At 39.4% G+C, this 20106-nt stretch overlaps 1 protein-coding gene across 1 annotated transcript; it reads left to right on the top strand.

The window, feature by feature from the left end:
- Nucleotides 1-1118: 1118 nt before the first annotated feature.
- Nucleotides 1119-10377, top strand: LOC108715754 (coiled-coil domain-containing protein 190). Its single transcript, XM_018261186.2, has 4 exons — nucleotides 1119-1384; nucleotides 7229-7430; nucleotides 7912-8038; nucleotides 9479-10377. The coding sequence occupies exons 2-4, from the start codon at nucleotides 7241-7243 to the stop codon at nucleotides 10125-10127; spliced, it is 966 nt and encodes a 321-aa protein (XP_018116675.1). The 5' UTR covers nucleotides 1119-1384; nucleotides 7229-7240; the 3' UTR covers nucleotides 10128-10377.
- The last annotated feature ends 9729 nt before the right edge of the window (nucleotides 10378-20106 follow it).

Raw genomic sequence — 20106 nt, 5'->3', positions numbered from 1 at the left:
CAGAAATTATTACATGAGTTCTGACCCACCAACAAGGAAATGAAGCACTGGTAGGGAATGAAGCTATAGGAGCCATGATTCTCTGGGTCCTTACATACCTTTAAAGCGTGTTGCCTAAGGCTACCCAATGGGATCTTTGACCTAAGCCTACTTGTACCTTAAAGTGCACCTGGTCTGAGGTGACAGTTTTTTTTGTTTTTTTTTAGAAACTTACTAATGTCGTAAGAATGTTGCTTTTGGTCTTTGGGCTGTTACACATAGGCATTGTTTAACTCACATTTAAAAGCAGGTTTGAGGTCAAATAAATTCGCATTTGTGGATTGATTCCATTTTATTCTTCCTGGTTGTGCTCATGAGCCTTGTGAGTTGTGTTTTACTCCATTTACGTTTCAGTTGTTTAGACGCAGCATGTTGCATCACCCTGCCCTTGATGCACGTTCAGTTATCATGTGCTTAAAAAGGCAGAAAAACGCCAGTATGTAAGAGCCCTTAGGTGGAACTAGGAATAATGGCAAGCAAAAGACAGCTGGTGTTAGATGAAGTTAACACTTCTTAGGAAGAATTAGGAAGTAATGGTCCCGGACAGTAAGGTGTTAGCTATAGAGAATTGTTAATTCTAATATAGCCTTGAACTGCCTCAGCGTTTTTTCCCCATAGGCTACAGCGCAAAATCGCCTGCACTAATGCACACGCGGCTATGCGTTTTCAATAGTTGCCCAAAGTTGCAGTTGAGGCAGTTCGGGGAGATAGTCGCGCAAAAGACGTGGCGAAAAGTCGCCAGGCAACAAAACCTCCCCGAATCTCCTCGACTGGCCTTACCCTTAATCCTTTTCCTGGCATTAGGGTTATCATTGCGGAGCCGGATCTTGTTGATTTCGATGATAAGGTTAATACAGTATATGAATAGATGGTTGTTTTTGTGCATTTGGTCAGTGTAATAACAATGTATGTTGGGTGACACCATGTAATTTGAATCCTGCATATAAACCTGCATATTTGCACTTGATTGTTTCTCCAGTGGTAACTATAGAGCCCTGGCCAGCCCCTGCCTTTAGAGATTGCCTCCTCTCCCAGCAGCAGAAACAGCATGTATAGTGCAGCCTGTCTGCTAGGCAGTAAAGCATTCAGTCAGGAATGTGCAAAATTGCTGGGAACCATCACCTAGCCATCCTGGAGCTCCGCAGCTATTCCAGTGTTAGCACTGACTGAGCAGGACCTCATAGCACTGACTGATACATGCCAACAGGGCCATTGCCCAAACAGCAAGCACTGGAGTGTCAGACTGCCTGATTGTCAAGGCAATATCAAAATTAACAATTCTCTAATAGCTAACACCTTACTGTCCGGGACCATTCTTTCCTGGTTCTTCAATCAACATCCCTTGGTAAGTAACACCAACCTACATTCTGAATTAATGGATGATGCTAAACATGTCATTACACTCCGATGGATTAGTTGGGTTTAAACCAAAACATCTGCATGGAGTTTGTATGTTCTCCCTGTGCATGTGTGGCTTTCTTCCCTCACTCCAGATACATACAGGCTGGCAAATCAGCCCTAGTGTGTAAAAGATTCATCTTTATGTAGATTATTATTATTTTTAATATTCTGCAGCACTTTACAATAAATACAAAGAACATACAAAAAAAAAGGGCCCTGCCCAAAACAGCTTACAATCTAAAAATGCACTTATTGTTATTTTATATTACATGAAAGAATTCTGTTCAGTGGCGGAACTACCAGGGGTGCAACTCACCCGCACCCCTCAGATTCTGCTGAATCTGCTGCCAACAGTGGAGGGGAGTGGGAGGGCCAGGCTGCCTGGATGCACCCGGGCCCCGCGCTGGGTAGTTCCATTATTGATTCTGAGTTAATCAACTTTAAATAAATGTTTAAGGCGGACATATACTAAGCAACTTTCCCACTGGTCCTTTTGTTTTATGGATTTTGAATGACCGACTTTGCTCTTCTGCCTCTTTCTGACCTGAAACTAATAATGATTTTTGGATGACCGAGGCAAAATACTAATTGTATTGCTTGTAGTTGAAATCCTCTGCCGTGTCTATTTTATTCTGCCTTCTTAACCTCTGCCTGGCTGCTAGGGTAGTTAAACCTTAGCAACAAGATAACTGTTGAATGTCCACAGCTGATAGCTACACAACAAAAAATGCAAACAATTCCCAAACCACAAAAAAATAAAGATAATTTACAAATTGCTTTCGAATTTAACTTTCTACATCATATTAAAAATGTATTGTAAGATTTTGTTTTTTTTAGATTGTAAACTTAATTACTACAGCTATGGACGTACAAGGTAAAATTGTACCCCTTGGTTCTCGATTGCACGACACCTGCATTGGGGCATTCCTGCAGGCTGTATGTATGAAGTCTGTGTGATAGATGAAAAGACATTCCCTTAGGATCTGTTGCACCTTGTCCCTGCTGAGCTCCCTAACTTGTTTAACTAAATGACACAAATATTAAGGGTTGGGATAGGGGCAGCCATGTGCCACCTGCATCCCACCCATGAATACAGCACTGCTGAATGCGGGAAGAGCTGTAATCAGGGTTGGATTGGGGGACCCGGGGCCCACCAGGCTGCTGTCTCAGGGTCCCCCTTCTGGCCCCCACTCCTGCCGCAACACCCCTCCAGTCCCTCTGCGCGTTCCTTTTTATGTGGATTCCGGGGTAGAAGAGGGAGGTCAGGGACAGCTTTGGCGGATTCGGCAGGGAGCGGGTCTGTCCGACCACGGCTGTAATCATTTGATAGGTGCAGGTCTTTGCACATTCAGATGCACAAAGACATGTGCCTAGGGTGCTAATTGTGGAGCAGGGTGCTAAAGTGCACATTGCACCATGACCAGAACTTAAGCCATATTGCCTTTTAATAATATGCAACTGTAACAATGTACATCTACTCTAATGAAACAGTATTTAAATAACAATAAAAGGGTAAAGTATGCCATTAATTAACACATTTTTTTGACTGTGGTAAATGACTTTGTAAACTTTAATGACACCTACCCTGGATCATCCAACATAAAACCATCTGTGTGAAACAAGTGGGACACATATAAAGCCCGTCTGATGAGTGAAGGTGGAATTGCAACATGTGGGGACCACGGATGAGTAAATTAATTGGAAGGGACTTAGTTATATAGATGTTTTTAGACTATTTGAGTTTGAGCGCCTATTGAAATCTTGAGCCTCTTGAAATCTTGAGCCTCTATGGTTGGGACCTTTTACATAGTTAAATTGGGTTGAAAAAAAACTAAAATTCCTCAGGTTCAACCCCTCCAAATGAACCCCGGCATATATATATATATATATATATCTGGAAACAGGCGAGCACACACAGGTCTTAATTGAAAAACAAAAGGTGTTTATTAAACAAAAAACTTTTGTTTAATAAACACCTTTTGTTTTTCAATTAAGACCTGTGTGTGCTCGCCTGTTTCCAGATATACATTACTATTTTGCTGTTAGCACCCAGGCAACAAGACTTTTTAAACGAGCTGTGCTGGCTTTTTTTGCTCTTTATATATATATATATATATATATATATATATATATATATATATATATATATATATACACATATGTATACAAAACTGACCTATCTATATACTCATATATATAAACTACACAACCTACACATACCAACATCTATACTAATTGTATCAGCCAAGTCACCCTTAAAGGCATTATTAGAATCTGCAATCAAAACATAACCTGGCAGCATCTTAAAACTGCACCACCACACACCCGACACACCATTGCAGTGCATGTCTAATCAGGGCCCTTCCAAAAAAAAATTTTTGCTGAATGCTAGTTACAACTCTGCCTGAAATCAAAGTTCTGTTCCTCTTGTCTAAAGGGGTGACTTCTGGTGCCTTGATTTTTTCTATGGGAAAAAAGATTCCCAATTATCTGTCTACCATGCTCTCTAAAATACTTACATATTAGCTCATAACAAGGTACATATGATAACATTATTAGAATAACTACATTACTATAGTTTCAGCAGTATGCAGAGCATTCACCCAATCAAACCCTAGGGCTGGGCTCCCCTATCTAGAATTTGAACACGTTCTAGGAGGGGCTAGCACTGTGGTCTGGGAACCATGACACCACATTTCAACTCTCTCCAAGAGGCCTATTACTGAATATATCAGACAGATAAGCTTTACTCACTAAAAAGGAATGCTTTTCATGTCTCACAAGCTTGTGAGTACACAGTACCAGTATAGTATGTCACATGGTTACTTTTCAGGTTCCTTAACTATTAACATAGCTTATTTTTATTGGAAGTATTGTCTCTATCATATATGTGTCTGAACTTGTCCAGTATTTATTGGATATTGTACTAAACTGACGTATATCTCAAAGCTGTAAAGCAACTACTAGATGTGTAACCTGTGATCACCATATGTCTGAATAGTTGGTATTTGCATTATGTTATTGGTGTGGACACTGTATAAAAGGAGGAATTGTCCCTTCTTTCTGTGCATTTCTTTCGTTCCTTCTCCCCCTGAACCCGGCCCTGAATGGGCGCAAATGACCTCTTCGGAGGTTGTTCCTTTACCTTCGGGGATGGAGAAAGGGGCCCCCTAGCCTTGCAGCGAAGGAGGCCCCTTGCCCCCTGCCTGTGCCTTTTGTGCTGGGGGGGTCGGGGGATTAAGGGCTTCACCTTATCCTTTGGTGATGGTGAGGCTGAAGACCTGCTTATCTTGGCACCTTTTGAGCCGAATAATCTGGAGTTTTATGGGGGGGACTTAGTCTGTAAGACCACTGCACCCTCTGCACGTGTGTGACACTGGCACTGGGTGATATAAAGCACGCTCAAGCTTCAAAAATATCAAAAAAGTGGCTTTGGTGCCAGGTTCAACCTCAGATGATGATGATAATGAGGTTTCATTTGCTGGCTGTCCACACCCCAATACCATAAATCAGTTACCATAGGGTTTCCTGATAAAATGCTCTGGTCTCCACAACTCTGTACATGAAAGATATTCTCATCTGTAGTCTTGGTGACCAGGAATCCCAGCATGAATGAACTATAATAAAGAAAATGGTCATACCGATAATGTGGTTTCCTCTTTGGAGCCAGTTGCCTGTTTTCTACCTAAGGACACAATAAAGACCTATTTCTAGACAGCTAAATGTTGCAGCTACTGATCTCTAAGTCAGACTTTTAAAGGGAAAACCAAAATTTTTTTGCAGGAAAAAAAAACCTTGCATTTATCGAGATTTATTAAACCCCGATGGTGTTAAAAGTCTGAATAAAAAAAGTGTCATATAAGACCTTTTGCGTATGGGAAGGATAGTATGATCTGTACACCCTTTGTTAAACAAAAAGTTTTTCTTTTTTGTATAACTTTACAAACAAGATGTGCCAGATTGCTTGCCTTGTTTAGGTCCCTTAAAGTAACAGTAACACCAAAAAATGAAAGTGTTTTAAAGTAATGAAAATATCATGTACTGTCATGCCCTGCACTGGTAAAACTGGTGTGTTTGCTTCAGAAACACTACTATAGTTCATATAAACAAGCTGCTGGGGAGCAATGGCAGAAATTGAAAAACGGCTATATGGCACAGGATAACTAATGGATAACAGATAACACCATCAGACAGACAGAGCTTATCTGCTATCTGATGTGTAACCTGTGCCTTTTCTCCTTTGAATGGCTGCCCCCATTGCTATACGGCAGTTTATTTATATAAACAATAGTAGTGGTTCTTAAGCAAACACAGCAGTTTTACCAGTGCAGGGCAACACTGCATTATATTTTCATTATTTTAAAACACTTTTATTTTTTGACGTTACTGTTCCTTTAAAGAGATACTGACAACAGAAAATAAACTTTTTTAATATCTATAATAACATTATCTTTGAATGCTATTTATAATTTTGCCATAAAAGTATTTGCCTAATGCTTTAAATTACCTTTCTTACCCCATTTTTTCCCTATGAGGGGGCTGCCATATTTGTGCAGTCCGTTAGCATTAGAAACTCTAACTAACAGTCAGGTTGGCAAAACAGTCAGGTTTAGGAATTTCAAGTAACAATTACTTATAAAAGCAGAACTATCAGTGAAAAATGAACAACATGACCTATAGGTAACTTACCATGTAAATTAATCTTTTAGAAATAAAATTTTTAGTGTCTGTATTACTTAAAGTCACTAATCTGTCAGTACTGGATCGGATATTCAGCTTTACTGATGAGGCAAACAGGATCCATTTCAAACATAGAAAATGACCATTTAGACATTTAGGGGCATATTTATCAAGGGTCGAATTTCTAATTGAAAAAACATCGAAATTCTAATTCAAAAAGACCAACCGAAAATAAGTTGAAGTTTTTTTTTCCCGAATAGGTCCGTTTTCGATCGAATAGGTCTTTTTTCTGTCTAATTCGAATCGTACGAATAGAAGAAATAGCACATTCGATCTAATTCTATTCAAAGTTTTTCCCCAAAAAAACTTTGATTATTCAAAGTCCACCAATTGACTCCAAATACGTTCTAGGAGGTCCCCCATAGGCTAAAACAGCAATTCGGCAGGTTCTAGATGGCGAATGGTCAAAGTTGAATTTTTAAATAAAAAGTACATGATAAATTTCGATTTTCGAATTTTTAACAAATTCAAATCGAATTTGGATTATTCCCTTGTTGAAGTACACAAAAAGTAGCTCGAAATTCACATTTTTTACATTAGTAAATTCACTATTGACCTTTGGTAAATCTACCCCTTAGTAGGACTGTTGCCACATGATTATGCAGTTCATATTATCAGTAGACAGCATCTGGCTGAAATCTCAGTGTAGTTACATTTCTTTATTCAAGTCAATGATCACTTTGTGAAAGTGAAACAAATGAGCTGGTCAGCTGCTAAATGTTATTTGCTGAAATGGTTACTTTTCTCAGTTTTTTTCTCCATGTTTATCCATTTTCTTGTGAAGGTCCCCCATCGGCTAAAACAGCAATTCGGCAGGTTTTAGATGGTGAATAAGCCTTTTTTTCTGGGTCCAACAGGGCTTTTGATTGAACATACAAATGGAGCATACAAAACAGCTCTATACCAAAATGTATTGTGGCAAGATTGCTTTCACTTTGTATTGAATCTAGAATTTATGTTTAAGTGCTTAATTTTAATAACTGCGTGTTGTATTGTTATGTATATTTCCTATTATAAATAACTTCACTATGTGCTCTCTTCCTCGAAGCCACGTAAAGCAATGCAGCGCTCAAAACATCTTGCTATTAATACAGACAAGCAGTGGGAGGTGGAAAGACGTAGTGCTAAACGGGCAGAAGCCAGGCTTACCAATGGCATTCATGAAATAGAAGAAGCCCAACTGTACCATGTCAACAACATGATAAAGGAGCAGAAACGTATCCAAAAGGATCTCATGAGAATCAAAGAAGGTGGGCCTCAGATCAACAGAACTCATGGTTGGCAGAAGGGTGACCAAGGCTGGAATTAGGTATCAGGGTCCCAGGGTATCGCAGGTTGGCTGTCTAACATGTGATCCTGGCTAGAATATAAGTTTGATTAAGAGGCTAGGATTTGTGTTAAATTCTAATTACTATGCTTTCTATTTATGCCTTCCAATTCTCTTCATCTTCCAATTTTTAAATTCAGACTCCTGTCTAGTTGTTAGGGTCATAGACCCTAACATTCCTATTGCTGATGAAATACCAAAAATGTAAAGCTAAAGAACAAAAGCATAGAATGCAAGTCACAAATTGTCTTCCAATACTGTTGTCTACATCACCTTAAAAGTTAAATTTAAGGTGAGCTCCCCTCCCCTCTAATACTGCAACGCACCACAACACAGTATTTATATGTCTTTACAATAGGTATATATACTGTATATACATATATATTATTTACCTTGCTTTCCAGCATCCAGGAAGACGTCTGGCAATCCTAGAGATAAACACCCCAACTATAGCGCTGGTAGAGTACTCCAGCATCCAACCAACAATGATGGGAGGAGCCAACATTCTGTCCCTGGCATAGTAGGTGGACGGTAAGGAACAATGAATGGCAGATCAATGCTTAAGCTGTGTGTGATGGAGGCACTGGATGGTGGTGTTATGGAAGTACAGCTAGGGAGGGGAGGTCAGCATCCAGAAACCCCTTCTTCAAAATACAGTAGTGCCATTTCCCATAGTGCCCTTGTTTATTAAAAATTCTTTTTTTTTGACTGATTTGTTATAACTGATATTGTTATAAAATAATGAGCTAGTATTTGAATGAAGTTGGGTTTTATCTATGTTTATTAATCTCAAATATTTCTAATAGCTTTAAAGGAGAAGGAAAGGCATATCCCACTTGTGGAAGCCAAATGTTAGGCTCCCCCAACTGATTGTATTTACTTACCTGAACCCCCAAGCACCATGGAGTGATCCTCTTCCGGCATCTTCTTTCTTCAAATTTCCCAGGACAGATGCATGCGCAGTTGAATGAAATAGCCCACTTTTTAGTTAAAGTTTAGCTTTTCGCTCTATTGTGCATGCGTAGTCGCGTGAAGAAGACGAAAGAGGATCGCTTCGTGGTGCTCGCTGAAAGAACCCTGGGCCAGTGTAGTTTTCTGCTGATAGGAGCACCAGCCCGGGGTTTTAGGTAAGTCAATACAATCACGTGGGGGTGCCTAACATTTGACACCCCCAAGTGCAAGAACACTTTCCTTCTCCTTTAAGAAATCAAAAAGACCCCCAATCTGGTAAACCACATGTTCCAAGCATTCTAGATAAAAGATCATACCCCCATAAAACAAAGGCAAGAACACCAACTATCCTATGTAAAAATAAATAAATGATGCACAGTTCCCTGATTTCCCTCTGGCACTTGCAGGGTTAATACACACACATATAGATACAGTATTTGTAAAGTAGTAGCTCACAATGGTAATGAACAAATTACAAAGAATTACAATAAACACTATTGTGTTACAGAAGAACCTTCTGGTAAGCAGATGAATATAGGATTAATATAACTTCCATCCATCCATGATTGGGTAATGAGTAAACCCATACATGAATGGAGATTAATCAAGTTTTACATTCAGCACCGCCCAAAACAATTTCAGGCTAGACATGACTGATTGTAATGCATATAATATTTTAGGAAGGTCCAGGCTTACCCTGTCCCCATGGCCTCTATTGCAAAGTGGTAAACTATACAGTATGCATGTTACAATGCAATATAATAACTAGGGATAGGCGAATTTGACCCGTTTCGTTTCGCCAAAAATTCGCCGTCTTTTTTTTTTGACGCATGCTGCCATACAAGTCTATGGGTGTAATTTTTTCGGCGAAACGAGGCGAAAAAATTCGCCCATCCCTAATAATAACCTAATGCAACTTTGGTATATAAATATCCATATGTAATCCTCAACTAGTTAATAGACTGCAGTTCCAGTAATAAGGTCTGATAAAAAGATATAATATCCCTTTTGTGTTTTTAGCACAGTTAAAAAGACAGAGCCTATGACAGCAGGGCCAGTGATGGCATCTGGCTCATCTATGACTCTACAGATGCGTTTAAACGACTTCATGGATGGTTTTAACAGCAGGGGGGCAAAAATGGGGCCTCCAACTGTACCTAAACCAGAGTCTGAGTCCAGCTCTACAGAAAATAACATGAGTGCAGTAAATAAGATTGCTGCTAAGAGACTGAGTATCTCAGAGAATCCCACAGCGACAGAAGAATCAGTCTCCAACAGTGAGGAGCAAGGCCCATCTTCTGACATTCATACAGAGACCAATGAAAACGTAGTTGAAACTGTTCAGAAATCTTCTACAGATGTTGTTCCTCAAAGCCTGGGCCATACTAACACTCAGTCTGTTAGACAAAGGAGTGGTTCTCTCTTTAAAGAAAACCTTGTTTTTGATAAGGAAGTTTACGCCCCCGATGGAAGTCTCCGCACCATGCATACAATGCCTGACCTCATGCAATCCCTGGAAGACGCTAGGAAAGCCAGATATATACGACACAGACACAGACCCGACTTTGAGAAAGAGCTGAGTATACAAGAAATTTTCCAAAAGGATCAAGGTGGAAATTCTCATGTCAATTCATCTAAAGGAAATGCCGGCAATGTTAGGAAAAAATAACATTTAAACAATAACAATAGTCAGGCGTGACTTATAATCTACATGGAACCTATCAAGACTTTGTTAAAAAATCCTTGGCAAGACCTTTAATAACTTTTTGATACCTAAACAGGGTACATATTTGGAGTTGGTTAGAGTGTAATCATCAAAGTTTCTCAAATTAGTCTTCAGACCTACAGTAATGTATTACGTTTTAGAAAAGAAAAAATGGCAGTACAGGCATGGGACCTGTTATCAAGAATGCTTGGGACCCGGGGCTTTCCAGATAATGGAGCTTTCTGTAATTAGATTCTTCATACCTTGTCTACTAGCATGGTATATATTATTACATTTTAGTGTTCTTCTTGTACAGCAATGATGTCATGTTCCTACAGTAGCTGCGCCTTCTACATGTTGATGCTTCCCTAACTTTATATAACATGGATTAAAGTGGGTTTCCTTGAATAGAACGGCTGATGAATGAATAAAGTGTTAGTAAATTAATTTGGCTGTGGGAAACACTGGCAGCTTTTAAAGGGATACTGTCATGGGAAAAAATTTTTTGAATCAGTTATTAGTGCTGCTCCAGCAGAATTCTGCACTGAAATCCATTTCTCAAAAGAGCAAACAGATTTTTTTATATTCAATTTTGAAATCTGACATGGGGCTAGACATATTGTCAATTTCCCAGCTGCCCCAAGTCATGAGACTTGTGCTCTGATAACATTCAATCACTCTTTACTACTGTACTACAAGTTGGAGTGATATCACCCCCTCCCTTTTACCCCCCAGCAGCCAAACAAAAGAACAATGGGAAGGTAACCGGATAGCATCTCCCTAACACAAGATAACAGCTGCCTGGTAGATCTAAGAACAACACGCAATAGTAAAAACCCATGTCTCACTGAGACACATTCAGTTACATTGAGAAGGAAAAACAGCAGCCTGCCAGAAAGCATTTCTCTCCTGAAGTGCAGGCACAAGTCACATGACCAGGGGCAGCTGGGAAATTGGCAAAATGTCTAGCCCCATGTCAGATTTCAAAATTGAATATAAAAAAATCTGTTTGCTCTTTTGAGAAATGGATTTCAGTGCAGAATTCTGCTGGAGCAGCACTATTAACTGATTCATTTTGAAAATTTTTTTTTTCCCATGACAGTATCCCTTTAATGATCATCCACTGTATGGATTTATATACACTCCCACCTCATCAGGTGGTTGAAGCAACTGCTGAAAGACCAGACTGGGGTCTGTACTGTAGTCCAGTTTGGTCCATTATTATACTTAAGGTGGCCATACATGCAGAGATCCTTCAGGTGGGTAATATCAGGCTGATCTGTTCGGAAGCCCTAGCCAGTCAGACCAAGGGCTGCAACAATGAACCAATGTGGTCCTCGATCCAACAAGGTTTTTAAACCTGTCAGATCATCATCTGGCCTATCGGGGGAAGCCTCTTTGAGGGCCACAAACACTGGCCAATAGGCTGCAGACTTGTTATGTCTGCACCTTATACAGTATCTGCCTGCCTGTGTATGGTCACCTTTAGTTTAGAGGACGATCAGAGCTGCAGAGATCTTTCTGCTCTAAGCTGCTTGTAATTGTATGCAGAAATACTCAGTAATTAGCCACAGGGTTCAAGGACATTAAGGGCTCTTACTCACGAGCTGTTGTAGCTGCGCTCCCCTGCGTTCCGTTTTTCTGCGTTCAGCTGCAGGGGAGCGCAGGAATAGACGCATTACATTTTTTCCAATGGGGCTGTACTCACACAGGCGCGTGTAGGCGCCGAACGCAGGAAAAATGCAGCATGTTGCGTCTCAACCTGCGTTCGGCGCCTACACACGCCTGTGAGAGTACAGCCCCATTGGAAAAAATGTAATGCGTCTATTCCTGCGCTCCCCTGTGGCTGAACGCAGAAAAACAGAACGCAGCTACAACCGCTCGTGAGTAAGAGCCCTAAAGGAGTCATTGATTTAGATTATTTTTTTCCAGGAAATGTTTCCTGCTTTGAACTCAATCAAAACATTGAATTATCTAGTTAAAAGCAATAGTTATACTTATTGAAACAAACATAACTGTGCAGGTTTGACTGATTCTGCTGATTTGCTGGAGTAAACAAGGCTGCACAAATAAACGTGATATATTAGTGATCTAATTTAGCACTATGAAAATAACAGTTAATATAATGTAAAACCTTACATTTTAGATGAAAGAAAGCAGCTGATCTCTTTCTAATTGTGTTTATAAATTGTATGTATATTTCACTGGCACAATTCTGTTTATTGGCTGCTTAAATAACGGAATGGAATTTATGTGACTGGAGGCATGTAGGAGAAGCTTTATGTTTTTTTTTACACTACAAACAGCTAATGAAGGTGCTTCTGTAGAACAGACCAATGTAAAGGATCAAGCATAAAGTGCCACAGTGGAGGCGCCTGCTTCCTGGTGTTTTATTGTGTCTAGGATCTCTTGTTAGAATCTCAGTAGAGGTTATTAACTTTTACAAAGGCAAAGTGCAAAAAAACAATGAAATGAAAATAGAAATGCAAATAAGGCAGAGCATTTAGTTAATATTATCACAACCTTAATAGATTGTCTCATGCTATTCTAATCTATTATTAGTGTGTACTTTAGACGACGACATTGCACACTTGTATGGGATGAAAATGTACACTGCATTTTTGTAGGCTGGTATATAAAATAAAGATTTGATTTCCTATTAGGGTGCTTGTTTTGTGGGATTAATAGACATGTTTTGTATTCTCACCTGGTTCACAGGGCGCATTGTGTTAGAGAGTGTTGCCCATATCGATGGTAACAGAAAAGTGTTGCCCATATCGATGGTAACAGAAAAGGACACAAGAGATGCTGTTGAATTGTTGGCGTAGTTTACATAGTTAGTTACATAGTTAAATCGGGTTGAAAAAAGACAAAGTCCATCAAGTTCAACCCTTCCAAATGAAAACCCAGCATCCATACACACACCACTCCCTACTTTCACATAAATTCTATATACCCATATCTATACTAACTATAGAGTTTAGTATCATAATAGCCTTTGATATTAGGTATATCCAAGACCCTCTTGAGGCATTAACAGAATCAGCCATCACAACTTCACCCGGCAGTGCATTCCACAACCTCACTGTCCTGACTGTGAAGAACCCCCTACGTTGCTTCAAATGAAAGTTCTTTTCTTCTAGTCTAAAGGGGTGGCCTCTGGTACGGTGATCCACTTTATGAGTGAAAGGTCCCCTGCTATTTGTCTATAATGTCCTCTAATATACTTGTAAAGTGTAATCATGTCCCCTCGCAAGCACCTTTTTTCCAGCGAAAACAACCCCAACCTTGACAGTCTACCCGCAATAATCTTTCATCCCTCTAACCAATTTAGTTGCATGTCTCTGCACTCTCTCCAGCTCATTTATATCCCTCTTAAAGGGCATGTAAAGTCTAAAATAGAATAAGGCTAGAAATGCTGTATTTTGTATACTAAATATAAATGTGAACTTACTGCACCACAAGCTTATCAAACAAATCATTTATGCTTTCAAAGTTGGCTACAGGGGGTCACCATCTTGTAACTTTCTTAGGGATCGTCATAAACAAAACTGCTTGAGTTCTGCATGGCTGGGAAGTAAGGCGGGGGTTCCCCCTGCTGTTCATAAGTATGATTGTTTCCCTGCTCAGCAGTTAGGGACCGTCTGACAATTCCTATCCACAGCAGTAAATGAAGGGAGAACGTCACTTCATACAGTCAGGTGTCTTATAAAAACGGTACAAATATTTTATTTAAATTATATTGGAGATAAGTTTCTTTTTCATTAAAGAAAGTAAAAATGGGATTTTATTTTTTTGCCTTTACATGACCTTTAATGACTGGAGCCCAAAACTGTACTGCATACTCCAGGTGAGGCCTTACCAGGGACCTATAAAGAGGCATAGTGATGTTTTCATCCCTTGAGTTAAAACCCTTTTTTATGTAAGACAGTAGTCCAGTTTCTATTTCTACTGAAATGGCAAGCAGTTCTAGGAGAGTGAGATTATTTGCCGGCCTTTCTGCTGTCATTTTGATGGTCAGTGTCATGCTCAGATACTTCCTGCAAATGAACCACCAAAACCTATTCTACCTGTCAGTAAGTCATTCAACCTTTTTTTTTTTTGTTTCCCTGACATAGGTTCCGGTTAGGAACCGAAACATAGGATTTATTAAACCTCCACTTTTGCTTCAAACTGTTGCTGTGCTGTTAAATTTCCTAGGAGTGTCGTCGCTTGATGCAGATTCTATTATACTATTGGACTGGCACGCGGGCTATATTTGGACATGTGGTTGTGCGCTCTTTATGATTATGTATGTGTGTGTGTGTATATATATATATATATATATATATATATATATATATATATATATATATATATATATATATATATAATATTTAGCTCAGAGATCAAATGACCAAAAAAATTAATGTCTGTCTCTGTCTAGGTGTTACCAAAGTTATATAGAAGGGGACATGCAAGGGACAACCGGATAAGGTACAAGATAATGTGGATCAAAGTGGCTGAAAATAATTGTGGCTAATTAATAGAGTGTGAAATGAAAGGAATTCCACATGAGCATCTAGTCCAGTGTCCCAACAACTGTCTGTGTTTCTGACTTGGCGCAGACAGTTCTTAACAGTGTCGGACTGGGGTGCCAGGGGCCCACCAGAAAACCTCAAGCTGAGGGTCCACTTTCCAAACTATTATACCTCCTCTCCTCACTCAACCTCTTTATTCTCCTAGTCTCTTTTCTCTACATACTATACTTTATTCTTCCATTATTAAGCCTCTTTGTTCCCATAAACAAATAGGGAATGACCATGAAATAGGCCAAATGATTAGAAGCAAGAGGCCCACTGACACCAGGGCCCACCGGGAGTTTTCCTGGTATCCCTGTGGGCCAGTCCGACACTGGTTCTTAATCCACATAATTAGCCATAAATCCAAGGCCCAGGTTCAGTCCCTTCTCCAGAGTTGAAAACCATCCCTTGTGTGCAGTGGCAGGTGCATTGTTACTGCAGTCTCAATTGGGGTTTGAAAGGGGCCGAAAACACAGATTCATAAACATCATTACTATGCTCTTATCCAAGTTACTGTACATTGGTCTATTAACTCACTTACAGTACTTTACACCTGTGTGTGTTTATCTGTACCAGTATCCAGTTTCCCTATTATTGTTCTGCTACACGCTACGTGACTACACTTTAACACTTACTTGTGGTCCCGCCTATATACAGTATTATGCTTAAAGGAATTGTTCAATGTAAAAATAAAAACTGGCTAAATAGATAGGCTGTGCAAAATAAAACATGTTTCTAATATAGTTAGTTAGACAAAAATGTAATGTATAAAGGCTGGAGTGATTTGATGTATAACATGTCAGTCTGAACACTACTTCCTGCTTTTCAGCTCTCTTGGTTTACACTGACTGGTTACCCTGGTTACCAGGCAGTAACCAATCAGAGACTTGAGGGGAGGGGCCACATGGGTCATATCTGTTGCTTTTGAATCTGAGCTGAATGCTGAGGATCAATTACAAACTCACTGAACAGAAATGTACCATGTTGCCCCCCTTCAAGTCGCTGACTAACTCAGAGTTATAGAGCTGAAAAGCAGGAAGTTGGATTCTGGCTGTTTTATTAGACATCTGTTCACTCCAGACTTTATATATTACATTTTTGGCTAACTAACTATATTAGAAACATTTTTTATTTTGCACAGCCTATCTATTTACACAGTTTTTATTTTCACACTGAACTTTTCCTTTAATACATTTCCCATATTTTACACCTTTTCTTTCTGGTCCCCTAAAATATGTATACAGTATTATTAAGCACCCAGTTACTTTGTACTTTTCATGTTCCATGACTCTGTGTCCAATTCTATTGCTCTGTAACTGGTTACTGCCCTCTCTTGCAAAGTACTTTGAGGCCAGTTACATTCATTTTCATCCCCAGTTAAATTACTCTGATCCCAGTTACACTACTCAGTGTCGTTACATGACTCTATCCAGAACAGACCTGCTTTGTGGCCAGTTTGAATATTCTTTAGAGCGTTTCGTTCATTTGCTCTGGGCCAGTTATGCTTTGGCCAAACCACTTGATAATAGTGTTATTTTGTCCCCAGGTGCATTATTCTGTGACTAACTACACTGCGCTGTAACCAATTATATAAAAAATACATTTTTATGTGATAGATAACACAAAGCACTATGGCAAACTGTTTTGCATCCCTACTATATCCTAGTCATATCCCTACTATATCCGATTGGTGATTGATCTCGAAGGGGCATGTGGGATGTCATTGTCAACCTGGAGTGATGGATTTCAAGGGGGAATGCAGGGGCTTATTTATACCCACCTCACCTGTGTAATAATGAATATCCATAAAAAATATATATAAAATATGTTATATGTCTAATCCCATAACAAGGAATAACTCTATATTAAAAGGGTTGGCACTGTAAATCAGACACTGTTTATACTATACATTCCTTTAGAAGCATTTAATATATATACTACATGGCTTCTCTGGAACAGTTTGAGACTGCATTTCAGCTGTAGTTGTTTAGCTTCAAAGGGATATATATATACTGGTGTTATGTGGGGTAAGGAGTTAACTGAGAAGAGCTGATAAAATATGAATGAGTTCCACTTACACAGAGGCAGCACTCCAAACAAAGAATACTGTCCTGCCCTGGAGACGCAATTGCAAATGAATTTGGAACACAAAATGCAGCCCGTGTGTAAGTAATGTTTCCACAAAACAACAAAATCACTCCACTAGCAGAAGACAGAGCTACTGATCCACTGTTTGCTGGAAAGGCATCTTTGGAAGGGAAACAGGTCAGCAGCTCCTTGTTTCAAGGAGTCTTTAAGGAGCAGCGTTACTGCCAAGGCAGAGCCATATGATGCCAGCAACTTAATGGAACCATTAAGGCAGGAGACAGCTCTCTGGTTGGCCAAAATGCTGCTTCAAACAACAGTTGTGTTATACGCACATCAGCTGAAGTGCACAAACCAAGTCTACAGCTTTCTGGACTGCAGAATCATTTACCGAATGGCAATGTGAATGAGAATTCAGGCTGCTAGAAGCAAACCCATTTCCCAATGTTGGCATGTCTTCTCTACAAATTGGTGTTCCGCCGGATCCGCACCACATGTTTCCAATCCATCTGAAAGGTGAGAGACAATATTGGCTTGGATTTTCATATTGTACTATAAACACCTTGAAGTGCTTAGCATTCGCTATGAGAATAACTTTTAGTATGATGTGGCGAATGATATTCTGAAACAATTTGCAATTGGGTTTCAATTTTTATTATTTGTGTTTTTTTGAGTTATTTAGCTTTTTATTCAGCAGATCTGGTTACTAGGGTCTAAATCAGGGGTCCCCAACCTTTTCCACCCGTGAGCAAAATTTGATTTAAAAAGAGTTGGGGAGCAACACAAGCATCAAAAATGTTCCTGGGTGGTGCCAAATAAGGGTTGTGATTGACTATTGGTAGCCCCTATGTGGACTGGTAGCCTACAGGAGGCTCTGTTTGGCAGTACATCTGGTTTTTATACAACCAAAACTTGCCTCCAAGCCTGGAATTCAAAAATAAGCTCCTTCTTTGAGGCCACTGGGAGCAACATCCAAGGCGTTGGAGAGCAACATATTGCTCACGAGCTACTGGTTGGGGATCACTGGTCTAAATTATCCTAGCAACCATGCACTGATTTGAATAAGAGACTGGAATATAAATAGGAGTGGGCCTAAATAAAACGTTGAGTAATCAAAAGTAGCAATATCAGTAAATGTGTAGCTTTACAGAGCATTCATTTTTTTATTAATTTTTTTAGTTATTATACAGGGAATAATGCACCCCCAAGATAATGGGTGCCAGAAGTTTCTAACAGTGTGTCTTTTTCATAGGCCATTGTGAAATGGCCTATGAAAAAGGCACACGTTATCCTGGAGAACAATATGTAAACCAATTAAAATGTTTTTCATTGAGATTTATACTGTGACACCAGGAAGGTGTATAAGTAGCGAACATACGTAATACATAAGTAGTTTTAACACTGACCATTTCTATTTGAGGTGAGCAGTGGAGCCAAACAGATCCACCAAAGGAAACGGAAGGATTTCATGCAAAGGTAATATTAACCTGTTATGCAGAAAGCTCCAAATATGGAATGGTCATACTGGTTTCCAATCCATTTTAAAGGGGTGGTTTACCTTTATTTTTATTCTTAACATGTTATATAATGGCCAACTCTAAGTAACTTTTCAATTGGTCTTCATTATTTGTTTATTTTTTTTATTTGCCATCTTCTTCTGCCTCTTTCCAGCTTTGAGATGGAGGTCACTGACTCCATGTAAAAAAAAAAACAAACCCTAAGGCTTTTTATTATTCGTATTTATATTCCTCCCCCTCTTAATATTATTCCAGTCTATAATTCAAATCGATGCATGGTTGCTATGGAGATTTGGACCCTAGTAACTAGATTGCTGAAATTGCAAGCTGGAGAGCAGCTGAAACAAAAGCTAAATAATACAACACAAATACAAAATGGAAACCAATTGCAAATTGTCTCAGAATATCACTTTCTACACCATACTAAAAGTTAATTCAGAGATGAACAACCATTTTAAAGTGTTATGGTAGTATGTAATAAAGCCATAATGCTGCTTTTGGAGGGACAGAGTTGGCAGCTTTTTTGGCCCATGCAGTGGGCCCCACAGCAAATTATTTTTCATGCCCTCCAAATGTTTAGTGATTGACTTGTTTTACCAATATTTATAGAAACTGTATATGAATTAGGTCCCTATAGACACAGGGTCTGCTTCCTCTATAGTTACGCCCCTGGGCCCATGTATGGTCATCTAAACATCTAGAACAAGGTACAGAGCACAGCACCAATGCAAGCCAAGAACTGGAGTGCATTGCATCTTGCAGTATCTTGCATAGACCTATTTAGGGGGAGGGCAGAGTGGCTTGTGGCACAAAATTGTGATTTGCACTAGTATTTTTGCACTTTTAAAAACATTTCCTTTTCGCCTGATAAGAAGAACATTGTGATCCCTCTTTGTCCATCCTGCAACCATCAGACGGTGCAAGTATTTCCAGTTGCATATACTAATGCAGTAATCCCGGATGCAGGAAGTGAGCTGAAGCAACCAATGGCACACATGGGGAACCAAGAGCAACTTCCTAGTAAAAATAAACTTACCACAACTTTCTTGCCTACTTGTGAGAACTGCCTCCAGTGTTTTGCCTGCATGTGTCCCCCCACAAAAGTGTTTTGCCACTATTATGCCATATCTGTGATCTGCTGGTTAGCAATTATCCTCACAATAATTATTGTTATTGCAACAACTCTGCACAATAATTAACTTTACAGTTATCTTTCAACACAGAATAAGCTATCTTTGGATTCATTTATGGCACAGCTTAAAAGGTCAATCCATTCTTGAATTTCATTTCTCCTCTCTAACTCACATTTAATGAACAGGACTCAAAAGATTTTTGTGAATTGAGAAAACTCTCAATGTCTCCTCTCAAGTAATAATGAGTATTTCGTTAAATGAAGAATTAACTTACAGGACTTAAAGGGCACCGCACCACTGCAGCTGTGGGCTGAGAGCCTGCACTTCCAATAGGGGAAACAAAGGAATCAGTTCATAGATGTAACCCACATGCTGAGTGCTCTGGCCTATGCCTTACTCACTGTGCTGGTTGCCATGGTAGTGCACATGCCTGCAAACATAGAATGAGTATCCCAAAGCTCAGGAGTATTACGCCATACAGTAGTAAAAAAGGTAGTCTGATGTTTTGGCTTCCTTACATTAAACTGCCATCAGGGCACAACAAGATTATGGTTGTCCAATATATATATATATCTCTATATATCTATATCTATCTATATAGATAGATAGATATATATATATAGCCAATTTGCTGGCCCCTACTCCT

This window comes from Xenopus laevis, chromosome 4S, assembly GCF_017654675.1.
Source record: "Xenopus laevis strain J_2021 chromosome 4S, Xenopus_laevis_v10.1, whole genome shotgun sequence".
Classification (NCBI taxonomy): Eukaryota; Metazoa; Chordata; class Amphibia; order Anura; family Pipidae; genus Xenopus; species Xenopus laevis.
Note: the sequence above shows the minus strand (reverse complement) of the source record. Positions and strands in the feature narration are given on the sequence as shown.